The following is an 11,012-nucleotide window of genomic DNA, read 5'->3' on the forward strand; positions in this document are numbered from 1 at the left end:
TTTGCTCTGGGTGTGGGATGCTTTTTTGGCCTAACAGCCTGCTGACAGGAAAAGAGGCAATAAGCACGAACTGAAACACAGGAGGCTCCATCTGAACATATGAAAAACTTGGTGGGTTTTTTTTTTTTTTGGTTTTGGTTTTTAGTAGGAGACACTGGAGCAGGTCGACCAGAGAGTTTCTACCTTTGCAGTTATTCAAAACCCAGCTGGACCTGTCCTAACTGACCCTGCTTTGAGCATGGAGGTTGGACTAGACCATCTCCAGAGGTGCCTCCAAACTTCAACTATTCTGTGATTCTGTTAGTGCAATAATCTAGTTGTATTGTTCATATCTCCTATCTTGTATCAGTTGAATCACATGTGGTCACTCTGGTGGGTCAGTACAAGAGTCATGGCTCAACTTCAGACATACCTTCCTACCCCAGATAATTATCCTTGTTAACATACAAAGCAGTACATTTTATTTTATTGCTACAGCAGTGACCTTTCATATATTTCAGTTGCAAGGCTTCCAATGGGAAGCCTAGGAAGCGGAGGGGACTCCAGAATATTAACTTCGTGAAGATTTCTTTATTTTCTGAGCTGCTCAAATACAGCATAGTTGGGACCTTAAATTTCTTTAAAGATCTCTGCAGAAGACACAAGGATCCCTGTAGCGTCTTGAGACAGGGTCTTTAAACCATTCTTTTCCATGACCAAAATGCATCCCTGTCTACCATCCTCATCTTTCCCATGCCTAGACTGAGGCTTAAATGTAATGAGAAGCAATTGAAGCAATCTCATGTAACTTTGGAAAGGCTTGGTGGTCAGTGACAAACATGGATGCTCAGTCTGGGCTGATGAAACCTTTCCGAGATGTCCACAGCACAACTGATCTCACAAAATTTGGATAACTATAAAGGAAATGCATACACCTGGATTGGTCCCCTGTCGCCCATACACAGTCACTGGAGAGCAATAGATGTGATTCACTCCACCCTAAAGTTAACATTGAAAGTAGGACACTCCAGCTTTTCTTCTGTAAGTGTCTGTTTTTCTACATTGACTACTAAAAGAGATGAAAGCGACTCCCTCAGATAATCCCAGCTTTGGTGGACAAAACAAAATATGCCTGTATTTCTGAGATGTTCAAAGTATAGAAGAAACACTTCTAAAAACTGATCCATATCATTCCAATGGAAATGACTCAGGTTAGATGAAATGCTTTCTTCATACCTTTCCTCTACCATAAGGCAATCAGACAACTAACTCAGGCTTATGTATGTGTTTAGTATTCTAAATTTAGGGATGAAATACACCCTAAATCTCTCTGCTTACAGGTATGTGGGATCTGAATTTGTTATTCATCAGGAGAGTCAGCATGGCACCCATCAGACACACTGTGTAAATGAACAAGAAGAGAGGATGAGCTGCTGAAGAGACAGCTTTTCAACTACCAAGAGACTGACTTCCTTCTCTAAATAGTGGGATTCACGGTTTTAATTTAAAAAAGAATAAAAACAAGACAGTGATGAAAGCGATGAATGGGACTTTGCAGGGATTCTTTCTATTCCAGGATGATTTGAACTAGAGCTATGTATATAGTGATAAACTAAGTAGTCCCCAGAAGTGTTCCCCAGCTAAGGCCAGCTGGCATGGTCTGTTCAGATCCATATAACTAAACTGTGTATCATAAAATCATAGAATCGCAGAATGGTTCGGGTTGGAAGGGACCTTAAAGATCATCTAGTTCCAACCCCCCTGCCCTGGGCAGGGTCACCTCCCACCAGACCAGGCTGCTCAAAGCCTCATCCAGCCTGGTCTTGAACACCTCCAGGGACGGAGCATCCACAACTTCCCTGGGCAACCTGTTCCAGTGCCTCACTACCCTCACAGTAAAGAATTTCTTCCTAATATCTAACCTAAATCTACCCCCTTTCAGTCTGAAATCGTTACCCTGTGTCCTGTCATAGTGTAATAATAAAGAGTCCCTCCCCATCCTTCCTGTAGGCCCCCTTCAGGTACTGGAAGGCTGCTATAAGGTCTCTCAAGAGCCTTCTCTTCTCCAGGCTGAACACCCCCAACTCTCTCAGCTTATTCTCACAGCAGAGGTTCTCCAGGCCTCTGATCATCTTCGTGGCCCTCCGCTGGACCCATTCCAACAGGTCCATGTCCTTCTTGTGCTGAGGACTCCAGAGCTGGACGCAGTACTGCAGGTGGGGTCTCACTGGAGCAGAGTAGAGGGGCAGAATCACCTCCCTCGGTCTGCTGTCCACGCTTCTTTTGATGCAGCCCAGGATGCGGTTGGCTTTCTGGGGTGCAAGCACTCATTGCTGGCTCATGTTGAGCTTCTCATCCACCAGCACCCCAAGTCCTTTCTAAGTAGAAAGTAGTGTAGTTTCTAACTAGAGTATTAATGCCTTTTGGGACTTATCCCTGGCCTGTGTTAACTCCTGAACAATGCCCAAGATTAGTCTGGGACAGTGCTGCTTGTTAGAGACAAAGCTTGACAGGAGAGTTCTGATCATGTACTTGTACAGGTAGTGGAGTACAGGAGAGCTCATTGTCACTGTTTAATATACTAGCATAGCTGAGGAGTCCTGAGTCCTTACTGGAGGAGAAACCCAGTGAAGGGAGTCCAAAGAACTAAACCAGATGGATATGCTTACTCTGTGTAAAGGTAGGCAATATGAATCCCACCATAATCATATAGACCTAAACCGTCATTCTCCAACTCTTTTACCTAGTGTAAAAGTCTCAGGCATATTGCTTGAAACACAACCCAGGAAGTCTGGAAGTGTTTTTGGAGGATGGTCCAAAGTTCTTATGACCCTTCTGTGTCCTTACTGTGTTCCTAGAAACATCTGTTTATTTCATTTTCTTTACTTATCTGGATAAAAAAAAAATGCAGTTCAGTAATGTATGAATAACAGATACAAAACTCCATACAATGTTTTCAATTATTCATTAGGGGACAGAACCCACAAAAGGCAATAGGCCCAAGGAAGCTTGGCATGTTCAAGAACCAGACTGAGCTCAGTACCACAGTGTATGATTTTATAGCTAAGAGGTGAGTTCCCAGCTGCTGCTTCTTTTGGAATTGGTCATGTTTTTCTTCAGCATTCCCAAGGTGGTACTTCTCAACTACATCCTCAGTGGCTTACAGACAGCGGCTTTGACAAACATAATTAATTTAGGCAGGTAAGGACATATTTATTTCACATTTTTACATCTATATCAAAATGTTGGGCTTCAAGGTCTGAGGTAGCTTTGTGGGCTTCTTGGATAGCATAGAGACACAGGAATCTGCAGAGGGTAGTTCACTCCTTCCCAAGCTAAGTGTCTAAAGTAAATGTCAGAGCTGGATTCAATTCGTGTAACCCAGGGTGTCCATAGTCCAGGCATCTCCATTTGAGCTAGTCATCCTAAACTTGCTTTTCTCTCCTTAGATATAGGCACTTCTAGGATGAGATTAAACTGAGATTTGTGGCATCTAGACTAGGAGGAAATAATTGCTTTCCAGAAGAATCTCCGATCAGAGTTCAGCTGCCCATATACAAGTGCCTTGTGCTATTTGAGTTGCTATTTCAGGGGCACCTGTCATCTATGCATTCTGCAACACATTTCCCAGTCCTGTATCAATGTCTTGGGTACACCAGTGCATCTGAAATGTCCCAAGGAAGTAGAATGGGTGTATCATCCTGACTAGCTGAGACAGACATTTTATTTTTATATCTTCCACTTCAAGTTCAAACAAACTCATCATCACTTAGGAGGTCATCTCTCTCTCTTTCTATCTCTCTCTCTCCTCATTAGGCAGTGAGTGAGATAATGCCTTCCAAAGGAAGAGATTATAAGGTCATTGGATTGCTTTCTGCAATAAGCAGCATTGTTCCTGTTATAAAGGACAATTCAAAACCTTTCTCAGGTGCCTGCAAATGTAGATCAAATGGATTGGAATTGAGACAGTAGGAAGTACATGCCTTAACCCTTCTCCACTCTGCTTCAACCTAAAAGCTTCTGTTCCCTGTAGACACTTTATCTAAGTGTGAACCTGAAGTGGAATTCATCTACTTTGACTTACTTTAAAGATAGATGTAAGTGGTAGATACCCTTAGATATCTGTTCAGTGAACAAAATGATACTTTAGAGGGAAGCATATCCCTATGACTGATAACCATAAAGAAATATAACTCTCAATTAACCTTTAATGGGCTTAGATAACTAGTTCAGAAACTGAATTTTTTGCTTAGGTAACTATAATTAGAAAATTCCTACCTGCACTGTCTTTACCAGATTACAGAGGCAGCACATATAATTTTTCACGTTTAAGTCAGAAGACATCATGGTGCTGGAGACAACTTCTGCCTAGTCAGTCCATGTGGCATTTTTCAGCCTGTTTTGAATGCTATTAACTCTATGTGTGCATTTAGAACTGAAGTAATGGAGGACCAGAATATCACAATCACTATGACTGAATTTGTTCTCCTGGAATTCACTCAAAAAGTTGGTATTCAGCAATTGCTTTACATTTTCTTCTTCATCATCTATGTAGAAATATGTATGGCAAATGCAACCATCATCATCACAGTAATCAAAAACCGTTGGCTCCATAGCCCTAAGTACTTCTTTCTAGCAAATATGGTTTTCATAGTTATCAGTCACTCACTCATTCATCAGTACTCCTGTGTTGTTGTCAGGTCTTCTTTTCCAACGCAAGATTATCTCATTCAGTGACTGTATACTTGAAATGTTCTTCTTCCATTTGTTGGGTGGTGCTCAAGTCTTTGTGCTTTTCGTGATGTCTGCTGGCTGATATGTGGTCATCTATGCGCCCTTGACATACTGTGCTATGATGAGCCAAGGAGTGTGTGTGGCTGGTAGTAGGACTGTAACTAGGAGGATTGTATCACTGTTGTACGGATCGGGCTGCTTCTTCCCTTTGCGTTTTGTGGTCCCAATTTGCTGGATAATTTCTTTTGTGACTTCCCACAAGTCATCAAACTGGTCTGCACTGACATACACCCTTGAAATGCTGATGGTCTCTATGGCGGACTGCACCTCATTGTGATATTTTCCATGTTGCTTATTTCCGATATTGTCATCTTCATCCAGGTAAGAGGATGTTAGTGAGGGTAAACACTCTCTCCTTTTTTTTACCCTAGTGGGTTTTTTCCTTGCCATATTTTTCATTCCTGTTGTCCCTGACTTTGTTGGACAGTCCACTGTTGCGCTTGTCAGTGCTTCATTGCCTTCTCAGGCATAACCGTGCTTCTCTTTTTCTTCTGTTCTGACCTAAAAAGGTATCTACCAAACCAGAAGCACTGTTCCTCTCCCTCTGTCTCAGTGGTTGGCAATGTGTTTTGCGAAACAGTGGATTCTTCTATTCAGAGAAGGTAAGCAAATGGTCAGATAAATAATTGTATGGAGAATTAGGCAGAAAAAGTCATACTTCTTTTTCTCCACTGGGACCAGCATAATGTATTTTAGTTGTTTTGAGAAATACATGTGTGGTTTATAAAAAATACTGTAATACTGTCTGGACACACAGAATTTTTTGCTTGATTGGAATTTTATTCAAGCTAAACTCCTTCTTACTTATGTCATAATTTTCAAATTCATAGAGTCAAAATCAGTAATTTGTCACCAAGGAATGATCTGCTATGGAGGGCAAGAAGGCCCAGCCCCAGAAGGGGTTAAACTGTAAGGTTCCCTGTAAGGGAGGGAAGTTTCCCTTTGTGATGAGATAAGAAAGCCTCAGCACTCTCTTGCAGCCATCCTGGAATGGGAGCACTCAGGAGCCCAAGCTCAGGGGCCACCTTTGGGCAGCTGCATCATGAAAATTCCCCAATAATTACACCCAACTGTAGACAGACACAGTTTAAACTGTTTGGTTTCTACTAGTCCTCTGGAGTCATACTGTAGTCCACGCACAAAAAAACTACTCTAGGAGTGTGAATCATTTGATCAGCTTTTGTGTATATGTGGAGATAGGATGAATTGTGCAGGTTTCTTTTTTCTTTTTTAACTGAAATAGAGCAAAGTGTGAAGCAGAAGAGTTTCTGAATTATTAGATAAAATATTGAAATTACTTCCAGACTAGACAAAACTTTTTAGGATTACGATTATTATTGTTTTATCATCATCATTAAAGTTTCATTGAAACATTGAAAATGCAAAGTACAATATAATTTATAACACAATAGCAAGAAAATAATAACAATTATTTTTATCCTTTTATTCAGACACCAAATTGAAAATTCCATTAAAGATATACTGTTATTGATAAATAATGGGATTTTGAATACCTTCACCCCCAGAAGTTTCAAAAGTGACTTCTGATTTTAAGTGTCTCAATATGGTGGGGAAGAAACTCCACACAGCATAACCCCCAAATCAAAAGTCATTTATGGAAATCAAGGCTGCACAGAGGGAGGACTCTAGCTCTCCTTATTTCCATTGAACTCTCAAATTACAGAAGCCAAAACCGCTGACTGGATTCAGCGGCATCAAACTTCAGCCCACTGCTTTTATTACTGGTTTGTTTGCAATAAAAATTACTCTGAAAGCACTTCTAGGATTTTCAAGGGAATCTAAGAGATTTAGGTAATGACATCCCGCTGATTTGGTGAATTCTGTTAATTAAAAAAAAAAAAAAATCCCATTAATCTGCAGGTCCACAACCTACAGAGCAATCCAGCAATATCACTTCAATAAATGCTTCAGTTAATCCCTGGTGCTGTTCTGGTATATGTGGTCTGTGGGGGAACTGGACACCTTACGCATCCTGACCTTTTCTGTTGATCGCTACCTTCCTGATGAGCAATACCTCTTTTACTGAGGTATTGTGGAAGAGGCTGGGAGAGAGAAGTGCTTTCCATAGCAGACATTATTCTACTGAATTTGTGATACCTGAGGTGTTTCTAAAAGGTCTCAATGATCTTGGTATGCATTTCAGCTGGAAACGGTGTCCAAATCCCCACTGTAAAAAGAGGATGTCAGCAAAACCTACTGATTTGGTTGCTGCCCTTAAGTTTTCCAGGAAGAAGATAGCCATTGACCCCTTAGCCTAAGAAAAGCCCAAGAAGAGATGTCTATACTTAATTCACTGACATGATTTGGGGTTGGAGAAGGTGGAATCTGAAGGGGGCATGACAGAAAGAATTTATGAAACATTACAGAGATGTGGGCTTTTGTCAAAATATTATCAAAGGCTTTTAGGGAGAAAGCACCAAATTTCAGGCACAATGAGCATGTAACTAATGGAAAATTTCAAACAAAATATCACAATCCCCTTTTTTCCCTCAGTCTTCTGCAAAAGGGGGATGCAAATCACTTGAAGCAGATTACCAAGAACTCAGATTTAATGACCTAATTTGAAGGATGTAGAGAAAAATAAACACCTCTAAACAATGACTCCTCCTACCCATTTTGAATGTCAATCAAAGCAAGGGATGAAGTGCTCTCTGGAGTTGTCTGCAAATTGCCGTTAAATGTTAAAAGAAAACTATACACATAGATCAGAAACTGGAAAAGTTATAAATAGGATATCCTTCCCTATCTTGAGATGACCATCTTCTAAGATATTTATAGCTATGCAGGTAGTTTCCATGGTTTCTGCATTATAATGTAAATGAAGAATGCAAATCCCATTGGAAGTTTTGGAAATTGTGACTTAGCAGGCAGGCAACATATATGGATTCTTAAACTGACTTTCACATCTACCCCACAGTTTACTGGAAGACGTGTGTAGCTACCACAAAACCACAAAGCTTGAGACATCTCCACTAGAGCTTCATCAATTCTCCACTTAGAGTCTGTGCAGAGAAATAAGTAGTTCTAGGACACCACCATTCTCATCAAATGTGATGATCTATCTTAGGATGAGATTAACTGTATTGTAGGACTGGCTCTCTTTCTTCATTAACCATAAAGGGAGCTGGCTTTTAGTGACTTGTTGTTACTATTTCTGATTGCTTTATATCCATTCTTGAGAGTTTCTTATTTATTTTTCTACATAAACTTTTAACTATAATTGCAGGAGTATAGCTATCACTAGAAAAGTTGATGTGTTCACGCATAAATATATGGTACTGCTGTAAAAAGCTACTGAATTGGATTTACACATCAAGGTTTTGGTAGCAGGGAGGCTGCAGAGGTAACCCTTATGAGAAGAGATTAGTGACACTAATCTAAAGGTGTGGTAAGTTACTCTTTCAAGGTGCTGGTTCATCTTCACTGTGGGAGCCTGGATGACTAGCTTAGATGTAGACAACTAACTTCTAGATGACTAAAAAGAGATGAGATTAATATCTTCTCTGAAGAGCGAAGAAGCTGAAATGAAATTTTGAATTCAAATTCCTCTGATGAAACTTCATATACAGGATGTTTGGTTCCTCACTCATGTGGAGAAAAAAATGGTTTTCAAAGTAGCTAGTTTCACATACTACTCCTCAAGCCAATCTTACATGAATGAAGTGTCCTTTTGCTTCAGAATTACTTTTCTCATGCCTTGCTTGATGTCATTGTTCCTTAGGCTATAGATGACAGGGTTCAGAACTGGGGTAACCACAGAGTAAAAGACAGAGACAATCTTGTTAAAATCAAAAGTCTGGATGGTCTTGGTGCGAATGTACATGAACATGGTGGTCCCATAGAAGATGGTGACAATGGTCAGATGGGAGGCACAGGTAGAGAAAGCTTTGCTGCGTCCTTCAGCTGTGGGTATGTGCAAGATGGTGGCCAAAATGAATATGTAGGAGATCATGGTGAGGATAAAGGAGCTCATTAGTACTGTCGTGCCCACCACAAAGTTGATGACTTCAATTTCAAAGACACCTTGGCACGAGAGCTCCAGCAAAGGTGGTGAGTCACAGAAGAAGTGGTTGATGATGTTGGAACCACAGAAAGGCAGGCGGAAGAGGAAGGCAGTGGGAAGGGCAGGTGCAAGGAAACCACCCAACCAACACCCCAGAGCAAGCCATAAACAAGCTCTGCAATCCATAATGGTAGTGTAATGCAATGGATTGCAAATGGCCAGGTAGCGATCATAGGCCATGGTAGTCAGTAGGAAGCATTCAGCTGAGCCAAGGAAGAAGAAGATGTACAACTGTGTGAAGCAGCCAGTGACAGAGATGGTCTGTGACTGAATAGCAATGTTAGCCAGCATCTTAGGTACTGTCACAGTAGTGTAGCCAATGTCTAAGAAGGAGAGATTGGTGATAAAAAAATACATTGGAGTATGAAGGCGGTAGTCCATGCCAATGACCAAGATGATGGCCACATTCTCTGTGAAGGTCAGTACATACATCAGAAAGAAGGCAGCAAAGAGAAGCAGCTCGACTTCCCTGGCATTGGGAAATCCTAGGATGATGAATTCAGTTACCAAAGTCCTGTTGTCAGAAACCATGTCCTAGATGAGACAAGGAAGTGGAGATACAGTGAAGGAATGATATTCAGTACGATCTGAAGGGAAGAACAAATAGAAAGGGAGAGGTAATTTTTACCACCTGTCACAGTTGGCCATCCAGTTTCTGAATCAGTCTGAAGGGTAACCCACATTTTCCCATTGACAATACTAGGACTGGACAACACTCTTTTATACACCTAAGATACATCTACAGTGTCTTAGTTCAGTCATTGTTCCTTATCCCCTGTTCATATTTCAAGTACATTGACTGCCTTTGGTTGAGTAAATTCCCTCTAAGGAGAAAATGAAGAATATTTCACTCCAGGGATCGATCACTGTTGGCTTCAGGGATGATGCTGTAGTGGGATTACTTCCTTTAACATAAAAAACTTTTCCAACAGTATTTCAACTGGCATTGCAGCCTCAAAACTACCATAGGCACTCCTACCAGGCGCAATAGAAAGACATGCAAATTTAGAGTGTTACATTGCTCAAGGGCCAGGGATCACTCTTGAGATATGTGTCTTTCAAAAGTGTCTCCTTACACAATAAGGAGAAATGTCTGTTCCTGACTACCTCTGAGATAACTTCATCAATATGAAAGATTTAATATCTACCTCTCTGCTAAGCAGTATTGGCTATTTTGTCAGTTATGGGAAACAGTCACTTCTTGAAGAGCCATAAGCAAAAAAGGAGCTTTAGAGAGACTGGGGATACAGGAGAAACACAACAGCCTTAAGGAAAAAGAGAGAAGTATAACCACTGCATAGCACCGATTATTTTGTCAAGGCCAAAGTAACAGAGAATAGGGAGAAGACAGGAGAAGCAGACAACAGAAAAAAGCAGCATCAACATGACAAGAAAGAATTATAAAAAAAATAAACTAGATTGCTACCGCGGAAGTTTAGGGAGTGTATATATACTTTTATGTATATACGTAATTTCTACAGCTAGCGAATAAAGAAGAGATACATGGCAATAGAACAAAACATTTCCATAGGGTTTGTAATATGAAATTTCCTCTCTATGTATCTTATACAAAGATGGGAAACCTGGGACATCCAGATCTTCCTTTGGATACAAATGAAACCCATATATCAAGCTTAGACTTAGACACCTAACTGTAATCAGTCCCCTTTGCTATTCACATGGGTTAATTTTTATATTTAACGTAACATTGTAAAACTTTTAGGAAAAAAAATCTAAGGAAAACATTCAAAATTTAAAAACTGAACAGAGGAGCAGTCAGAAACAGCAAAGATGAACAGCAGAATAATAACTATGTATCAAAACACAACTATTAATTTTTTTGAAATTTTTCAGTGAAAATGTTTTATTTCCTGTTTTAATTTTCTAATTAAAACTTGAAAATTTTGAAAGTATGTAATTATTAAAATAGGAGAATATCTTTCACAAAAGCAAAATTGTCTTTAGAACACTTTCAACTGGGACACAAATCCATCTTAACTTTGTCCTTTGCTTAATTTATCTGAAGTAACACAAAACATTGTAAGATAATGCAATTGAGTTGGGGGGGTATTCGCTTTTATGAATGGATGAATCACCTTCTAAAAATGACAATTTCTTTCCACTGACCATAGTACGTTCCTGATATCAGTTATCT

General features: G+C 40.1%; 1 protein-coding gene across 1 annotated transcript; it reads right to left on the reverse strand.

Moving 5' to 3' along the window:
* Window positions 1-6,323: 6,323 nt before the first annotated feature.
* LOC141732721 (olfactory receptor 6F1-like) lies at window positions 6,324-9,388 on the reverse strand. Its single transcript, XM_074562032.1, has 2 exons — window positions 8,473-9,388; window positions 6,324-6,582 (listed from the first exon to the last, which is right to left on the reverse strand). The coding sequence occupies exons 1-2, from the start codon at window positions 9,386-9,388 to the stop codon at window positions 6,563-6,565; spliced, it is 936 nt and encodes a 311-aa protein (XP_074418133.1). The 3' UTR covers window positions 6,324-6,562.
* Between the last annotated feature and the right edge of the window lie 1,624 nt (window positions 9,389-11,012).

This window comes from Larus michahellis, chromosome 18, assembly GCF_964199755.1.
Source record: "Larus michahellis chromosome 18, bLarMic1.1, whole genome shotgun sequence".
Classification (NCBI taxonomy): domain Eukaryota; kingdom Metazoa; phylum Chordata; class Aves; order Charadriiformes; family Laridae; genus Larus; species Larus michahellis.